Raw genomic sequence first — 19,945 nt, 5'->3', positions numbered from 1 at the left:
AAATTACGGTTTACGGCTCATTCATTGTATATTTTTGGGGAAACTTTTTAATATACTTTTTTAACTCCGTTTAGTCTTGAAAGTTTTCATGAAATCTGCATGTAGTCATTGCATGAAAACTTTTGTTTTCTTGAAGAGGGTGGGAATCTGTCCTGTTGATGTGATAGCTTTACAGGTGCAACTTGAATGAAACAGCTCTGTTCAAAGTATAGTGGCCGTGCCAGGATACTGCAGCTAACAGAATGGGAGCTAAGCTTACATTACCGAGCTGTGCATCGTGCACCTATGGTAGATCTGGCACCAGAGGCTGCAGGTAACAGCTGATTGGTGGGGGTGTGGGGTGTTGGACCACCTCACCGATAATGTAGAGAAAGGCACTTACTAATGTTGATAGGATATGACTTAAATGCCCACCAATGAGACCTGCCCCTGCCGTGATTTGAGAGGATGCCACACATGCATGACTTTCTTCATTCTATGCTATGAGACTTGCGAGAATAGCAGAGCCAGCAGTCGATATGCCATAAATGTCCAGAGGGGCTGACTCCTTTAAAGGGATTTTGTGGGACTTTAACATTGATGGCCTTTCCAATAGGACAGACCCATCAATACCAGATTGTGACTCTGACAAATGATGTCCTCTTCGTTGTTTGTCCTAAGGAAAGGCCATGAATGCCCAAGTCCCAGAAAACCTCTTTAATTCCTATAGAATAGCAGGACAGCTATTTTTTTATTTATTACATCAGATTACTGTACAATGACTGCTGTAAAGATCACACATCCCAAAATGTAATCGGAAGAGCAAGCTCTGTGCTGACATCACCCAGCCAGAAATGAGATTTCCGCTCTGATGTTTACTAAATTGTTAATGCAGCTCTTTACTAGACGACCAGTCCTAATTCACATTTACTCTACTTTTCCGCAGCTTAACTTGGTGTTGAACACTGTGAGGGAGCGACAGGATGATTAGGCGGGTACATGTGGAGGTGGAATTTATCCCTTCTGTATGGGCAGCATTCTGCCTCACTCAATAAAGATTAGCCCGTGACTTGTATTTGCAGGTGCCACATCTTTTATTTGCAATGTAACACTGAAAGAATATTTTTTAAAGTTGTATTAAAGTCTGATTTAAGAGAATGTAGGGTTTAATCCTTTAAATTTCTCTGCTCAGGCAAGCTGGGCTCCTTTTTATACTTTAATGCTCACATAATTGCTTTTCCTTGCTCGGAGTGGACGCTCGGTAAGATCAGTTTGATTCTAGACTCCTGCATGAAGTCTGTCACTCTTTGTCTGCAATCCATTTAGATCGTTGAAAGACTGGTGGCAGGTGGGTGGGGAACTGGTCACATCTCAAGTGCTTAATCCGCCAACTGTTGCCAAACACTCCAGTGGCTGTGGGAGATTTCTGCAGGTCCTTGATGCGGTTTTGTTCGAATACAATTCTCCTGTGTTGGCTCTTTGTGGCCTCCTCTTTACAAGGAGCTGGGGATATAATAGCAATTGGGAAATAAGTTTCTCCCGGCCTGTGACTTTGAGGCTGTTGACAAGTATATTAGTGAGGGAATGTTGCTGCGCTTCTCTATTTGACTCCCATAAAGATTCTATAGCTTTGCTGCATGGTCTTTATTTAACATATAATGAATCTTGCATTTATTTTTTTCAACAATAGTTTTTATTAAAGTATTTTCAAAGAAATCACAGTATAAATTAGTGGTATCGCACTACCGGCATAGATTTATACACTGGATAAAAACAAAAAAAACAAAACATTTGTGCGTATATTGCATGCAGTAATTTAGACAGAAGTACAGTATTTAGGTTTAGACCAAACATTTTTAAGGACCCTGCAGGGTATCGGCTTAGGTATGATAATGTTTTCTCATACTTATACGTGGAGTTAATTCTGTGTATTACATCAGAGACTTGAGGAGCAATTTCACTCTTCCAATTGGAAGTGATTGATAGTTTCGTTGCTAGAAATAAATGTGCCAAAACTCCTCTACATCTGCTGGGGATGATGTCCAAGTCAAGGTATAATAAGGCTAGGGAAGGGGCTATTGAATGACCAGCCAGGTCAGAAGCTATCAAGAAGACTTCTCTTCAGAGTCCATCAAGCTTAGGACAAGACCACAAGATATGCATTATGTGCCCTTGCCTTCCTGGGAACATGTGGCATAGTCTGTCGGGGGTATAATACCACCGTAGCGTGGTCTTCATGATAGATTCATAATGTGAAGTGCATTTAAGAAGTCTGGCAGATAGTCGTAGAGCTGCTGACCACTGGGCATTCGAGAAGGATTTGTTCAATTCCGACTCCCAGGAGAGAAAAGGTGAGGATTTAATAAAGGTCTCCTTGTTGCCCATCATGACGCAAATAGGCCTAAGGGGCAAATTTTTAATCCTAGGGACTGACCATAATTCCAATAAAGAGCCATTGATGTTAACAGAAACACGGAGCTCTGATTGGACAAGATGACGTAGTCTTAGGTACTAAAAATCTTTAGTCGGGGTGTTGTATTTATCACATAGGTACTGAAAAGGGTGTAGATTAGACATGGTTGCTACCCGTTTTGTTTTTGTTTTACCCAGGACTGCCCATGTGCCTAAGTCTATGTTGGTTGGAGACGGGTGTAATCTAGGGGCATAAACTCCAGGATAGGTGTGGGGCTACGACTGGTTAGGCTTCATTCAGACATCCGTAGTGCATTGCAGATCCGCAATACACCCGGCCTGCACCCCCATAGAAATGCCTATTCTTGTCCGCAATTGCGGACAAGAGTAGGACATGCTCTGTTTTCTTGCGAAGCTGCGGACTGGAAGATCGGGGCTGCGCTGCGAATATGCGGATGTTGGGAGCACATAGTGTGCTCTCCGTATCTCTTCAGACCCCATAGAGAATTAATGGGTCCGCACCTGTTCCGGATAATTGCCGAACGGAATTGTGGACCCATTCATTTCTATGGGGCCACACTATGCGCTGTCCGGATCCGCATTTCCGGATCCGCATTTCCGGGTCCGCTATTCCGTTCCCGAAAAAAATAGAACATGTCCTATTCTTTTCTGCAATTGCAGACAAGATTAGGCATTTTTTTCTATTATAGTGCCGGCGATGTGCGATCTGCAAAATGCGGAACGCACATTGCCGGTATCTGTGTTTTGTGGATCCGCAAAACACAAACGGATGTGTGAATGGTTCCATAGAGCATGGAATTCCTTCCAGTGTCTCATTGCTGCGTCCACAAGGTAAGGATATTGGTTATGGGAGAAAGGAGACCAGCAGTAGAGACCTCAGAGATGCCTGGGGGACAGAGGACACTTCTATGTGCACCCATTGTTTGCTAAGGTCTCCCTGCCACCAGTCTTGCAGTTGTTGTATTTGAGTTGCCAAAAAGTAATCAAACACATTGGGTAGTCCAATGTCCCCTTAAGCCCTCTGTTTATATAGCAAGGAGGCAGGCACCCTTGTCTTTTTACCCATCCAGGTGTAGGTGTTGATCATTTGGGTTGTTTTAATAAAGAAGGATCTGGGAACTAAAATCTGGAGAATCTTGAAAATATACAAAGTATCTAGTAGTGGTATATAGTTGGATTTGTACAAAGCTTTCGTGGAGCAGGTGAGTTTTAGGATTAGGTAGTCTATCTGTTGGGTCAGGCAGTCTAGAGAAAAATTTGCTTTGGGGTGCTACTGTTCCTCTACTGGTGAAATATTGAGGGGTAGGATTTGGGATTTTGTTTCATTAAGCTTATAGAAGGAGAGTTCTCCAAAGGGCTTTTATAAGTTCCATAGCCGTACCAAAAGATTTTTTAGGATGAGTGAAGGATAGCTATAGAATATCTATAACCACCCCAGTTATATCCGGGTAGGTTCTAATAGCCTGTGTTAGCGGCTTGATTGATAGCACAAATATCATAGGAGAAATGTGTCGTGTTACATTCGTTATGGGGAGTGAATCCGATAAAGTGGAGCTGGCGAGCACTCGAGCGGAAGGGGCAGAGTATAACGCTAAGATTGCATTAAGGCGAACGACCAATTCACGCCGTCGAACGCCTTCTCAGCGTCTAATGTCACCAACACTGCAGGGGATTTCCATCTCTCCAGAGTATCTAATATGTTGACAATCCTCCTGGTGTTTTCATAAATCTGTCGGTCTTTTATAAAGCCTGTTTGGTCAGAAGAAACAAGGTGTGGAACCAATGCAGCCAGGCGGTTGGCAAGGATTTTGGCATATATTTTTACATCCAAGTTCAGCAGGGAAATTGGCCGAAAGTTTTGAGGGACATCGGGGGCTTTGCCCGGTTTGGGGATGGTGACAATGGTGGCTTCTAGCATTTCTCTCGTGAATTTCCCCTCCTGCATCGCCTGCTGTAGGGTGTGGGTCACCTCTGGGGCCAAGATGTCTCTGTATGTCTTATAATAAGCTTTTGAGAGCCCGTCCAGGCCTGGAGCTTTGTGTAGGGGTAGGGACCGGATAGTTGATAAGACCTTGTTTCACTTCAATGGTGCATTTAGAGATTCCATTTGGGATATGGTTAGTTTAGGAAGGCAGAGGAAGTCCGAATACACATCTATAGCTGCCTGTTGTGGGTGAATAAAAGGGTTATTTTTCTCTAGATTATATAGTGAAGCGTATTAAGTTTTAAATTTATTGGCAATTCTGTCCAGGTCATATATATGAGCTCCAGTGGACTGTTTTTTTATTTTATGTCTTTTTGCTTGATCTCATCTTAGCTTCGAATAGCCTACCTGCTTTGTTATCCTGGGATTAATATGTAGCCTTGGTCTTTCTAAGACTCTGTTCATATTTATACATTAAGAGTTCTCTAAGTTGAAGTCGCAGGGATTTTAACTGTGCAGTGCGTATGGGGGAAAGGTTTCTTTTATTGAGTGCTTCTAGGCGCGTGATTTTAGACATGAGTTCCGAGAACTCGCGCTCGCTTTCCTTTTTTGCCTTGCTACCTATTTTCATGATGACTTCCCTTATGTAGGCTTTGTGGCCATTCCACAGGGAAAGGGTTTAGTCCCCAAGAGGAGTTATGTCTAGAGTGGTAGATGTCCTGCAATGTTAAAGTAACAGCTGCATGGTCTGACCAGGTGATCACTTCTACCGATAGCGCTATTGCAGCATGGATCAAAGATCTATTTAGGAGGAATATGTCTATCCTTGAGTAGGAGTTATGTGCTGTGGAGAAGAATACGTCCTTCTCATTATCATGGTGGATTCTCCAGATATCATACAGATCCCTTGATAGAAGGAATTCCCTCAACCAGGGTGTTCTGTTGACAGTGGAGGTGGTATCTAGAAGAGAATCTACAATTCCGTTGAAGGCCTCAAACCATATAGTTTGGCCTTGCCTAACTCGGTCCACTTTCCTGGAGAGTTTAAGAAATGTAGTCTGATGTCTATTAGGGGCGTAAGCTGCCACTAAAGTGTAAATGACGTTATTCAAGGAGCCCACTACAATAATGAATCTGCCATTAGGGTCCGAAATCACTTTAGAGGGTTGGAAAGCTACTGTGTCTCTGATCCCTATATAACAAAACAATAACAAATACAGGTGCACTCTGCAGTCTCGCTAAACCCTCAAACTGATTTTAAAATTGAGAGATTAGTCAACATGTCCTACGGTGTAGAACATGTCTAAGCCCGGGCACCATGTCAAGGTTTCTCAAGTAGCCCGGGACCTAACACTCTCCTACCTGAGCCGTATCGGCAATACCAGGAGCCAGTGGGCAAATTACAGGAGCACGAGGCCGACTCACAAACAGCTCACCAGTTACCTCCAGCATGTAACCATGCTTGCAATGGGAGGAGGGAGGAGTCTGCGAGTCCCACTCAAGACTGACTGATATGGCCCAGGCCTCACAGGTGCACCTAAATGTGGCCTGTAGATGGAAAACAGGCACATTTAAATTGGAGTTTATACACCTCCAGGAATCTATATATACAAACCAAAAATACAGGGTGGCATTAGCAGGAGGTGCTCAAACCCACATGCAGTCGTGCATATATACAGGGGAGCAAATCCTGCACTTGTGGCCCGTTGCTAATGGCGATCCCCAGCAAAATGCAGACGGTGGAGGATGCCCGCGGCGAACCACAAGTACCACAATAGACATCTCACACAAGGTAACAAGTGCGGATGTCATAATCAATATAACAAAACAATAACAAATACAGGTGCACTCTGCAGTCTCACTAAACCCTCAAACTGATTTTAAAATTGAGAGATTAGTCAACATCAATATAACAAGATAACTGATCCCTAAGATAACTTCTCTCAGTTTTTTGTGGTAGTGGGATTGGTATATAACCGGGAAGGAGCAGTGGTGAATGCAGCTGGCATCTGCAATTATAAGGTGTGACTCCTGAATGCTGAACATGTCACACTGGAGGCTTATGATCTCCCTCCACATAAATGCTCCTTTATGGGGGCTGTTCAGTCCCTTGACATAGAACGATGCAATTTTTTACCATTGGAGAGGAAGGATGGTGAAGTGCTCAGCATGTCCAGAGGGCCAAACCAAAGCAGTGGAGACGAACCACAGGAAATAGTCATCTCTACTGGGAACTAGTGCATAAGAGGATTTAGCCCCCGTAGATGTAAGTAGGTTGGACAAGAATGTACTGTACCAGGATAAATGCATTAACCCAAAAAAAAAACATTAAACAAAACAGGAACTTGCTTAAATAGAAATTAAAGTTCGCTGTCAGCATAGTTTCAATTGACACTTATGTCTGGGTGCAACCAAATAACTGTTTATGACCGAGTATATCAGTTCAGCCCCCTTATACAGCTAGTTGGGATTTCGGCTCCTGGACTCTTGGAGGAGACCACTTTCCATTCTTGGCGTAGATGGGTTGGTACCGATGCTTGGTTCTGGAAGGCTTCTGAAACCGGAATGTTCCATTGTTGCAACAGATGCTTGCCTTTTTCCAAGGAGGAGATGGATTGTAAAGCCCCACTGTGTTGTATTAAAATCCTCGTGGGGAAGCCCCATCTATAGGGCATAGCGTGGTCTCGCAGGGCTGCGGTTATGGGGGCCAGGATCCTCCTTTGCTGCAGGTTGGCTGCGGACAAGTCTGCAAGCAACTTGATCTCCTCATAAAGGGAAGGCAGGATACCTTTGTTTCTGCTGGCTTCGAGTAATGCCTCTTTTATTTTGAAGAAGTAGATCCGGGCTAGGACGTCTCTAGGAGTGGTAGATGGTAGATGCTTAGGACGTGCCACTCTGTGTAGTCTGTCGATAAGGAGGTATCATTCAGAGATGGATGGGATCAAGGCTTGCATCAGTCCTTGAAGGTAGGACCGTAGCTCCTGTGGTTGGACTTCCTCATGGATCCCTCTTATTTTGACATTGTTTCGACATTTCAAGGTCAGTGAGCTTGTGCTTTATTACCTCAATTTCATCTGTGAGGTCATTGTGGGCATCGATGAGTTGGTTATGTGAGGATCCAAATTTTCCAAGTTTTGTTTCTGCATGTGAGACCCTGCAATCTAGATCTGATACAGAGGCCTGCAGAGGGGATATGAGCGAGGCCATTTTGTCCTGCATAGATCTGCCGAGTGCTAGTAACATATCTTTTAGGAGAGACCCAGAGGCCGGCATATCTGAGGTAGGAAAGTCCTGCAATGTTGCTCCAACGTGCCCCGGGGTACTACTGAGCGGGGATAGAGACCCATTTGTAGCGGCGTGCGGCTCTTGCTGGAGGAGCTACTGAGTATGCCTACAGTTCATGGGCTCCCTCCGGGGCTGTTATGCAGTGAGGGGGTTGGGGAGCTGTCGACTCTGGTCGGAGTACTCAGTGGGTGACTAGGATCGAAGGCTTGGCCCTTTACCATCTACAGGCTCGTCTGTGGCGGATAAGTGAGAGCTGTGTCTCACTGGTGAGGAGGGAGTGCCACCGCCATGTTGTCCTCGCTCTTTATTAAAGAAGAAGATTAGTTTGCCTTGTGCCTTCATAGATCTCTTGCCCCGGGTCATCATAGATGTCTGAGACATGTAGGCAGAGAGGATGTAGCAAGTTTTCAGAGCCAAATACTAGTTTAGTCGCTGCTGTATTGACGGAGCTCTGCTTTTAAGCAGCCTTCTTCCTCAGCAGCAAGCCACGCCTTCTGAATCTTGCATTTCTAACATTTTCTTAGAGGTGTGTGCCCCAGCCAATAGACAGTCTTCAGCATGAAGTGGCGCGCCCCCTCCCGCTTGGGTGGGAGTTTGGCTCCTCCTTTTCCAGGAAGTTTGGTGGTTCCACATTTCCAACGAATGGGTACTCAAGATAGTAACCTCGGGTTACAAGATCGAGTTGGCCTCCACCCCGCCGGACCGATTCCTCCTTTCCCAGCTCTCCAGAGACCGAGTTCGGGCCTCCTCCTTTTTTCAGGCATTACAGTCCGTTTTGCCCGGGGAGTGATCTTGCGGAGCAGTTCACAGGTTTTTATTCAAACCTGTTTGTTATCCCCAAGAAAGTGGGATCCGTTCGCCCGGTTCTAGACCTCAAGTTGCTGAACCAGTTTGTCAAGGTCCAGCAGTTCAGGATGGAGTCTCTCCTCTCCGTGGTTGCCTCTCTGAACGGGGCGAGTTCCTTTCTTCGGTGGACATTCCGGACGCGTACCTTCATATTCCCATTGCTCCTTCGCACCAGCGTTTTCTTTGCTTCCCGGTGGAGTCTCACCACTTTCAGTTCGTGGCTCTATACTTCGGCCCAGCAACAGCACCGTGAGTGTTTACGAAGGTGCTAGCTCCTCTCCTCGCCCTTCTCCGTTCCAGGGGCATCGCCCTGATCCCCTATCTGGATGACATCCTCGTCAGAACGAGGACAATTTACTCATCACCCTGGACGCCCTGGCACGTTTCGGCTGGCTGGTGAACTTCCAGAAGTCAGCACTGCATCCCAGCAGGCAGAAAACTTTCCTCGGCATGATTATCGACACGGCGCGGCGACAGTCTGCCTCCCTTCAGTGGTCGGTTCGTCTCCTCCGGCGCAGATGTCCGTCGATCCGGTTTTGCATGCAAGTTTTGGGACTGATGGTCTCTTTCTTCGAGGCGCTTTTGTTTGCACAATTTCACACTTGTCCTCTCCAGTGGGCGATCTTGTCATCTTGGAACAAGACATCAAGTTTCTTGGACCATACCATCACCTTTCCTCCGCAGGTGCGGTCGGAACTCAGGTGATGGCTCTCAACTCCAGCCTTGGTCTCCGGCAAATGCTTTCTCCTGGTCTCATGGTCGGTCATCACCACCGATGCCAGCCTCCTCAGGTGAGGCGGAATCTTCCCACCTTGTACATTCCAAGGCAGATTATCTCTGTTGGAATCCAGACTGCCCATCAACATCCAGGAACTTCGGGCCATTTATTTGTCCCTGCTTCATTGGACTCCTCTCCTGAGGTGACTGCCGGTCCGGATCCAGTCGGATAATGCCACAGCGGTGGCGTACATCAACCACCATGGGGGAACCTGCAGTTGGGTGGTGATGGCGGAGTCGGCCAAAATTCTAAAGTGGGCGGAGGAACATGTACCAGCGCTATCGGCAGTCTTCATTCCAGGAGTGGAGAATTGGACGGCGGACTTCCTCAGCCGGAAGACTGTGGACCCGGGCGAGTGTTCTCTGCACCCAGAGGTGTTCGACTCCATGTGTCTCCGTTGGGGCCATCCAGACGCGGATCTGATGGCATCCAGAATTAACTATAAGCTTCCCACCTTCATCTCGCGGACAAGAGATCCCCGGGCATGCACAGTAGATGCACTGGTGGCCCCATGGGACGGCTTTTACTCCTGTACATCTTCCCCCTTCTCCTACCCCTGGTCCTTCGCAGGATCAAGAGGGAGGGCATCCAGACGGTTCTCATCGCCCCAGATTGGCCGCGTCGATCCAGGTACACTAATCTTATCCTTCTTCTAGTAGACGCTCTGTGGCCGCTTCTGCTCAGGGACGACCTTCTCTCTCATGGACCCGTCTTCCATCAGCATTTAGAATCACTATTTTTGACGGCGTGGCTTATCAAACCGCCATTCTTAAGTGTAAGGGTTTCTCCAATGGAGTCATACGCACAATGATTAAGGCCAGGAAGCCTACGTTGTCCAAGATATATTGCAGGACTTGGAAGTGTGGAGCTCTCCTGTAGGGAGCCCTTTCTTATTCTGCACCAAGATAAGGAGGTGCTTCGCCCTGTGCCTTCCTTTCTTCCGAAGGTAGTCAACGAGGACATCGTTCTCCCATCATTTTGTCCCTGGCCTTCACATCCTAGGGAACGTGCCCTCCACCAGCTGGACGAGTTTCATGCCCTGTGGATTTATTTATCCGCTTCAGAGTTGTTTCGGCTAACCGACTCACTGTTCGTGAGGGTTCTCGCAAGGATTTGGCAGCCTCCAAAGGAACGATTGCCAGGTGGATCCGATTGGCCATTGCCGAGGCATATCGCTCCCGGGGCAAGGCTCCGCCCCTCCATATTACGGCTCATTCGACCAGGGCGGTGGGCTCTTCTTGGGCCTGTTTTCACCAGGCTTCTGCCTTACAGTTGTATAAAGCGGCAACCTGGTCTTCCTTGCACACGTTCACCAAGTTCTACCAGGTGCATACCTTTGCATCAGCAGATGCCGTTCTGGGCCGCACGGTCTTGCAGGCTGCGGTGTCTTAGACTCCAGCAGCTGTGACTTCCATGGGAGTGTGGTTTCTCCTTCCCCGTGGACTGCTTTGGGACGTCCCACGGTCCTGTGTCCCCCAATGATACAAGGAAGAAAACTCGATTTTTGTGGACTCTCCTATAAAATCTCTTTCTTGCTGAGTTCATTGGAGGACACAGCTCCCACCCGTTGTTTTTGTTTCTAATTTTGCCACAGGTGACGGCAGTTGATTAACCGGTAGGTTCCTCAGTTTTTGGTTGTTGCGTTATTTAATTTCTGATTACTTTTCCTCCTACTGGTTGTGCGCAAACTGATATGCTTTCTCCAGGCTGGAGGGGATATAGCCGGCGGGAGGAGCTAACACTTTTTAGCCTAGTGTCGCCTCCTAGTAGCGGCAGCTATACCCACGGTCCTGTGTCCCCCAATAAACTCAGCGAGAAAGAGGTTTTACAGGTGAGTCCACAAAAATCTCGTTTTTCAGTATACATCCAGTATTCACCCAGGCACTGTCATACAATTTTGTATCAAAGTGCAATTTTCCTAAAAGTGGGGTAAAACTGTAACCAAAGTAAGAAGCTATACTTTTCACAAGTCGATCTTTTATTTTAAGGAAATGTGGGGAGTTTATACACACAACTTAAAGGACATCTGTCAACAGATTTGTTCCTATGAAACTGGCTGACCTCTTGTATGTGCACTTGGCAGCTGAAGTGGCAATCTGTGTTGGTCCCATGTTCATATGTGCCCAGATTGTTTTAGTATATGCAAACGAGCCTCCATGAGCAACGGGGATGTTGCCATTACACCTAGAGGCTCAGCTCTCTCTGTAACTGCTGCACCCTCTGCACTTTTATTGACTCGGCCAGGCAGTGCAAATGTGAGCACACCTGGCTCTGACCTCCTAAAGTCAGTCAGTCAAAGTGCAGAGGGTGCGGCAGCTCTAGAGCGAGCAGAGTCTCTAGGTGTAACGGCAATGCCCCCGTAGCTCCTAGAGGCTCATTTGCATATATTAAAACATTATTTTCTCACATGAACATGAGACTAACACTGATGCCTTTAGCTGCTAAGTGCACATGGAACATGTCAGCCAGTTTCATAGGTACAAATCTGCTGACAGATGCCCTTTAAGCCTAAATTTACACAAATCGCCAGAACTGGGAAGACCAACAATCTGGATTTAGACTTGAACCTCAAAAAAAAAAAAAAAGAAACTTATGAAATACAGATTACAGATGTTTACACAGTTTAAAAAGTAAGTTCTCCACCAAAATGTATATACTCCGTGAAAGCAGATAACCCGATCATTTCAGTTGTCTTGACGAGCTGCTGACAACCATGTCCACCTTCAAGTAACTATATGACAAATAAAAATTATTTAAAAAAAGCATGCATCAAATAATCATTGTGCCTAAGACTCGCATCAAATCCAAGCATAGGTTTACACAGAAAAATAATATAAAAGGGTGTGAAAGGTTCATATTTATTACAAGAATATACGTCATCAAAAGCATGTGCATTCAAAAGCACAAATGGAGGCCATGCAATTTGGCTGACAGCCACAAATGTGTTAAAAATATGTACTTAAACTAAGATGCCAAAATCTAAATTTTTCAAGAGCACTTAGCATACCATGTAAAAAAAATACTAAATTATAACATACACATCCACCTTCATGCAGCTTTGCAGCAAACTGATTATATGCAAATACTGCGTGAATAAATACAATTTACAACTAAAAGGACTACTGAGTAAGGCTCCATTCACACTAGCGTTCGGGGGCTCCGCTTGTGAGTTACGTTTGAAAGCTCTCACAAGCGGCCCCGAACGCATCCGTACGGCCCCAATGCATTCTGAGTGGATGCGGATCTGCTCAGAATGCATCAGTCTGGCACCATTTGTCCTCCGCTCAGCAGGCGGACACCCGAACGCTGCTTGCACCTGGCCATGCGGAGGTAAACGGATCCGTCCAGACTTACAATGTAAGTCAATGGGGACGGATCCGTTTGAAGTTGACACAATATGGCTCAATTTTCAAACGGATCCGTCCCCCATTGACTTTCAATGTAAAGTCTGGACGGATCCGTCTGAGCAACTTTCTAAACTATAATGCAGACGGATCCGTTCTGAACGGATCCCATCGTCTGCATTATAGGAGCGGATCCGTCTGTGCAGACACCAGACTGATCTGCTCTGAACGCAAGTGTGAAAGTAGCCTTAATGAGTCATTATGGAAATAAAAGATAATCTGCAAAAAAAACACTGTCAGGCTAGTTTCACACAAGCGCAAGCGATCTGGCAGGCTGTTCTGGCAGGGAACAGTCTTACAGATCTCTCTGCATGAAAGTCTATGTCCGGCCTTATTAACTGTAATTGGGACCAGCAAAGATCCGGCTGCAACCCGGCAAATATGCAGAGAATCGTCCAGAAGAAAATTGTTGCGTGTTAATGGGGCCAAATGGAGACTTTTATGCTTTCGGCAATGGCAGAATGTAGAGAGATCTGTCAGGCTTCCACCAATCATAAGACTTGGGACCCGTGTTACCTGTTTTCAATGGAGCCCGTGGATAGGGGATAAGTTATTGTCATGGGAAAACCCCTTTAGAGAAATGCAAAAATCTGCAGGAATCCGCCTTTGCATTCAAACATTGGGAATTATATAGTAGATAATTTTCCATCCCCCCATACAAACTGTTTGTCTAATTTTAAAAGTATCAATCTCTAAACGGACAGATGCACTATTCTCCCGCTTTATGAACACACCACCCGAACCCTCTAAATGAGTTAAAGGGGTAATCCCATGTCAGAGATTGATGACATATAACTAGGTTATAGAGTCCCCGAACTAAAGGACAGCACTCTGTACATGAGCGACATGCTGTTCATTCACTGCTGTGGTACTGCTGGAAATAACCAAGCGTGGCTATTTTACGAACTCCCGTAGTGGTGAATAAAGCATGTCCGTGGATGTGTGGCTGTTCACCCTTCAGTTGGGAGGCCTGTTCTGGAGATAGGTGCAGGTCCCACCTCTGGGACCCGCTCCTATCTGACATTGATGGCATATCCTAGCGATATGCCATCAATGTCTTAGATGAGACAACCCTTTTAAAGCCACATACCTTCGATTCTGATGAGTTGTGGGAGGTCCAGGCGGCGCCCCATAATGTGGACACAAAAAAGCACCGGTGTTGCACCATCTAAAACCTGCCATACTATTTGTTTTTGTAAACTAATTGATATGGGGACAGTCAGAGGGTGAACTATCTTTTGTGACTGACGCAAGTCTTTTCCAATTGTCATAAATATATTAGATATTTTTCTGTAGTGGTAATTGTTTTTGGTGTTACTGTAGCAAGTAACAGGTACCACTAGCATTTTTCTATAGTAAGATCAGGTATGGAGAGGATGGGGACAGTATAAAATGGAAACCTTTTATTGATGTTTGTGTGAGTGCGTGATGTGAAGGTGATTTGCAACTAATCTGATGCCGTAATCCAGACGCTGGTAAAAGTCTGGGTCATAACCTCAATAAACTCGACCACATAAAAGATGACCTAGTCAGCAGTACCTGGTTGCAGTCTTGAATACAGTCATCCGGAGCAGGAGGACTGTATGTAGAGCGGTTAGGTGGTACACAACAAAATAGATCAGCTCTCACCATTGTAAAGCTTTAATGTTTTATTAATCCATTAAAACTGGGCTGACAGAGATGTACAGTGCAGTATAGGTCTATAGCTCGGTTTTTATGGATTAATAAAACTTTGAAGTTTTACAGTGGTGGGTGCTTCATCTTTCTTCTTCACAAGTTGTAGCATCAATAAACTGCTTAATTGGGTATGGGGGGCATTAGATGAGGGACATCTTTAAACTCCTTTAAAAAAAAAAAAAAAAACACTCCCCCATATGTGACAATCAAAGAGCAAGTATGCTGTGTGGTGAGAACTTGATAGTGTACACAAATCCATGTTACCCCTCCCAGTGATACAGGGACAGGAGGATCTATTCCTCTGCTCCTCTCCCTGCTGCTTGTCAGCACTAATCACACTGCTCCTCGTCTCATCCCCGCTGCCTGAGCTCACATTCATCTGAAGGTGGTGCTACTTTAACTTGGTCTATTTCAGGCTGTATAGCAGCTAGAGATATTATGCAATACGTGATATGAGTAAGTGCCGATGAATAAGCTGTAGAAAGAGTTAGGCTAGTTTTACACTAGTGTTAAAACCATCCTGCAAGCTGTTGCGGCAGAGGAACAGCCTACCGGAATTCATTATGTCAGGCATAGCCATAAATAGCTGGAACAGTGCCAGACCCCATTGACTATAATGGAACCCGGCAGGGAACTGCCTGTTTTCAGCATGAGTGCCAGGAATCAGCCAGACAAAAAATGTTGCTTGCACTGGTTTTTGTCCTCCTGAATCCTGGCACTTGCGCCAGAAGCAGGCGGGATTCCCGCCAGGTCCCGCTATAGTCAGTGGGCTCTGGCAGGGAAAGGCCTGCTGGATGGTTTAGTGCTAATGTGAAACTAGCCTTAGTATTGTTATCTACAGTAAAGAAGCCAAACTTTTAAAAAAAAATCTGTAAAATTTTTCTGTAAGCAAATCTAAGAGTGTGGGTTTTCTAGTGTTTTATATTCATATAAATTCTTATTTAACTTTTCAGGAATCCTACAGCCTCCACCCATGAAACAAGCTCCCCCAATGTCAACCCATACTACATTTCCTCCAGCATCTCATGATGTTCCTATGAATGTCCCTGGAGTATCTAATGCATACCCTCAAGCCTCCGTTCCACCTTTGCACCCATCTGCTTATCATCCTGCTTCACGATCAGGCATGAGTCAACCTCCAACACCACCCACTATGACTACATCCCATGTTCCTTTTAACTATCAACCAGACATGGGATATTATGAAGGAGGACCCGGAGCACCAACTGTCCGGCCGCCGCCACCACCACCTCCAACAGGTATATTTTTGTTTATCCTGATAAAAAAAATAAAAAAAAGTTAAGCCCTGTGCAATGTCAAACGAGTACAGTGTGGATCATACAGTGTAGTTTGTATGAAACCTATATACACTCCTCAACATTGAAATTGCAACACCAAGAAGTAAAAGTCGTGGAATTATGGAAATCACAGGATCAATAGATGTGTTAATGATATGGAAATGATAAAAAAAAGTAAACAAAATATTCAAAACATCTCGATTTATTCAGTATCGAGTATCAGTGCCACGCGCAGAAATACACATTCTTTTATTCCTTGGCATTCTATCAATGAGGTTATTAATGGTTGTCTCAGGAATGTTCTGCCACTCTGTATGTACTTGGGCACACAAATCATCAAGATCCGCTGCTTGCAACTTCCTTTGCAATTGCCAACCAATGACATCCCAGATGTGTTCGATGGGAGACAAGCCCAGAGACGCTGCATGCCGTAGTAGCACATTTAGGCCATGCAGGCTGCTCACAGTAGCACGAACAACATGCAACCCGGTGTTGTCCTGTTGAAAAATGGCTCTCTTAGGAGATATGCCCATATCAAAGATTCCATGACCAAATCAATGCAACACCAAGCTGTTTCTGTACTTGCAATAAAGACTAGAGGGGTCTGGCTGCTGTACATTATGCCACCCCAAATCATAATCCTGGGAGTAGTCACAGTGTGATGTTTCCTTGTTATGGCGTCTTTGTGGCATTGCCCATGTATCTAGACCAATCTCTGGGTATCGTTGTGTCCAAAACAAAAGTGGGACAAAGAGTCATGGTGTGAAGTCAATGGAACACTTGTAGCTGGACGTCATGCTCATAGCCCAATGTCGTGTAAACCCCGTCTGATGATTTATGTAGATACAGTTTGCCGCCCTATGTTTGGGATGTGATGTCCAAGTTCACTTGCAGTACAGAATGTATCACTACATGCCATACTTCTCATCATACGATCTGTCCGTGCAGAGGTTCGCCTCTGTGCACCGCTGTCATTCCAGTTTTTTGTTGTTCTCCCAACCACCGGGACACAGAAAATTATACAGTGCTAACATCTCGGCCAAGGCGTGTAGTGATCTGCCAGATTGATAAAACAAGGTCTCTCATTTGAAGGATTCTGTCTTTCTCAGTTTGTGACATCTGGTGATAACTGGCACGTTGACGAACAGGAGGCATCGTACAATCATCCCACATGACTTAATCTGATTTTGAAGGTTTCATGTGGCTTTCAGTCTGGCTTTTATGCCCCTCCCACATGCCACAAAGGTGCTAGGTGCTTGAAAATGTGATCGTCTGCAGTTCTTAGCGACGCCTGCTGCTTCCTCGATTTACATAACCTTACGGCTTGTCCTTCTTTGTGTTACAATTTCAGTGTTGAGGAGTCAGTCAGCTATAACATTAAACCCACACAACGGTGCTGTCAATAACATTGATCATCTCATTCCAAAAGCGTCTGTCAAGGGATGAGATACAGAAGGCAACAAGTGAGCAGTAAAGCTCTTGAAGTAAGGGTACATTTATCCGATTGTATGTACTTTGTGGTCTGCAAAACGTGGATCTACAAAAAATACACATGATATTGGTGTTAAATTTGTTTTGTTTTTGCAGAAGCATTGAATCTATGACTATTCTTGTCTGTAAAACGAACATGTTCTATCTTTTTTGCGGGACTGTGGAAAGGACATATGATGTGGAGAGCACACAGTTTTTTTCATTGACATAAATAGGTCCTTGTTCAGTCTGCAATAAATGTGGATCGGATGCGGACCAAACATACAGTCGTGTGAATGGGGCCTTATTGTGTTGGAAGCATTAAAACTGGGCAAGCATAAGAATAGAACAAGCATCTCTAAAATAGCAGGTCTCAGGGGCTATTCTCAGTATTCAGTTGTTGGTACCTACCAAAAGTCGTCAAAGTAGGAGCAGCGGGTAAACCAGTGTAAGGTTCCTGAGCGCTCGGAGCTGTTCAGTGCAAGTGCAGAGCGAATGATAGCCCTATCCCACAAAAGAGCTACAGTAGCCAAAATTGCTGAGCAAGTAAGAGGGCTTTTGCCCTAGACAACACTTATTCCTTATCCACAGTGTAGAGGATAAGTGTCCGATCGTGGGGCTCTCTAACTGCTGGTACCCATGCCTATAATGATAGCGGGTTCCCCTGTTCCCCCTGGGGATAGATGTTATTAAAACACATTCAATACTGGATAACTTCGGGGTTCTTTTGAACTCCATGCCTTGATGGGTCAGGGCTTTGGTGGCACGAAGGGGACCTACACATATTACACAGATGTATTAATGTACTGATTTATTGGTGTGCATGGTACACAGTAAAGACACAATGAAGATATCTTAAAGAAAGTTCTAGCAACTAGGTATGGCTTGAAAAAACAGGTGAATGAGTTTGGAGACAGTGGGATACTAAAAACAATACCAGCTTAATGGTGGATAAAAAAAAAAAAGAGGGGAGAGGGGTAATAGAGACCTATCCCAAGAGGGTAATATCTCAACATGGAGAATTTATAAACCATGTTACTAAGGTATGGGCAGAGTTGTATTATGGTCTGTGGAGTCTGTGAGGGTTGTTGCCAGCAGTAGACTTCATTCTATCATACAAGAAACTACTTGAGTTACAATAACACTTGTTGTTATGGGGAATACTACATTTGTTGCCTAAGTCACTGTAGAAAAGTATTGTCTCTGAGAAACTCCAGGTATGAAATCGGTGTGTCTGGAACAACCATCCTTTAGCCTAGGGTGCCACTTTTCTTCCAGGGTTGACTTGACATATTTGAATGACCAATTCATTTCTAGGTTTCTTTCCCTGGCTGGAAAACAGACAAGATGCTACAGGTAAAGACTTGGGAAGTCCTTCCTACTCTGTAGTGTATATATATTGAGGGAGATTACTAAATTGTGCCAAAAAGTGGATTATGTCTTTATATGGTTATGTTTTTTTAATACTTTTTAAAAGATATCCCTCCAACAGTTTTGAAGGATTTTGCTAGTTATTAACCAAATTTGTTAAAAACTTTGGGGGAGATTTATCATCTCCCTGCTCCTCTTTTTTGGCAAAAAAAAGTCACAAACCTTGCATTTGCAATTTTTTAATTGTGGCGTTTCTGCGCCACCCTTGCTATTTTCTAAAAAGGAGAGTGGTGAGGGCTGGGCTAGGGGGTCTTCCACATTTATCTTCATTTGCGCCTGTTCGCTGTTCATTGAAATCTACAACCGCTACGAGCTGCTCTAGATTTCATTTTGGAGCACAGACTGCCAGAGAATGAGCCTAATTTATGACGAGGCTTATGCGTCTTTATAAGTCAGTTGCATTTTCCAGCAGCAGACTATTAATAAATCTCCCTCTCTGAGTTTCACTGCTTTGTCTAGTGAGCAGCTTTATGTAAATTATGTGCTGCTCATGCTCTACCCAGCGCAAGGGCATAGCTGGATGTGGGTTGGCTGTGTCAGAATGTAATTAATTTCACAGTTACATTTTATTGGACTGCACAATCCAAGCTGTATTTGCTTCCTGAAGGACATTATTGTAGCTCTGTTCCTTGAAATGGGGCCTTTGGATAGAAAGAGCCTCTTTTTCCAGCATACCATCGCTATTTATGACTGCGCTTCCAGTTGGATGATGGCGACACATCTGCCAACAATATGACATTTAATACCCAATGAGCTTTTGTCTGCACACGAGTAGCATTTGTTTGTGCTTTCCATGTGACTGCTTTAGTTTGTAGAATGCATGTTTTGGAGACCCTTACATTGAGATTCCAGAGCACCAACTCCATGTGGAAATGATGCTTGACGTTCTGGATTTCGGGCTTGCATTGCATGCTCAGCTCTGGCTAAGCTGGTTTAGGTGAGGAAGACCGAAATCTGTCAAAAGCTGGAGCCATTTACAGAACCACAACAGAAAAAATCGAGTAAGGCAAAATATAAAAATATCAATTCGTTTATTAGTCCAAAATCTCCATTAAAACATATATCTCAAAAGCATGCTGGATATTTTCAGACTCAGGCGTGTCTGTTCAACTGATACCAAATTTGAGAAACAGGCGTCTATTTCAGAAACTTGGTTATAGCAATAAAGTTATTCAAAATGGCAGGTCACAAGAAAATCCCTGTTTGGTGAGTAAACAGCAAAAAACACAACAGTTTGATAAAAAAAAATTGATTTATTACAACATTCAATGGTAATTGGAGAGAAACACGTGAGATTTTTCAGCGTCATTGGCCTATTTTGCTGTCGGATAGAGATCTAGCTTCAACGTTAGTCACTTATCCCTCCATTGCGTGGAAAAGGAGTGGAAATCTCAGACATTTTGTCCTCCAGTCATTATGT

General features: G+C 44.7%; 1 protein-coding gene across 6 annotated transcripts in view; it reads left to right on the top strand.

Annotated features, from left to right (window-relative positions):
• Positions 1–19,945, top strand: part of SEC31B (SEC31 homolog B, COPII coat complex component) — a 127,513-nt gene that overhangs the window by 82,892 nt on the left and 24,676 nt on the right. For 4 of the 6 annotated variants that reach the window (XM_044296837.1, XM_044296834.1, XM_044296833.1 and 1 more), the window contains exons 21-22: positions 15,280–15,585; positions 18,412–18,450. In XM_044296837.1, the coding sequence (XP_044152772.1) occupies positions 15,280–15,585; positions 18,412–18,450 (345 nt within the window). The remainder of the gene's footprint in view (positions 1–15,279; positions 15,586–18,411; positions 18,451–19,945) is intronic. The other 2 variants (XM_044296836.1, XM_044296835.1) reach the window with 1 other exon arrangement.

This window comes from Bufo gargarizans, chromosome 6 (assembly GCF_014858855.1).
Source record: "Bufo gargarizans isolate SCDJY-AF-19 chromosome 6, ASM1485885v1, whole genome shotgun sequence".
Classification (NCBI taxonomy): Eukaryota; Metazoa; Chordata; class Amphibia; order Anura; family Bufonidae; genus Bufo; species Bufo gargarizans.
This window is presented reverse-complemented; position numbering and strand designations above follow the sequence as displayed.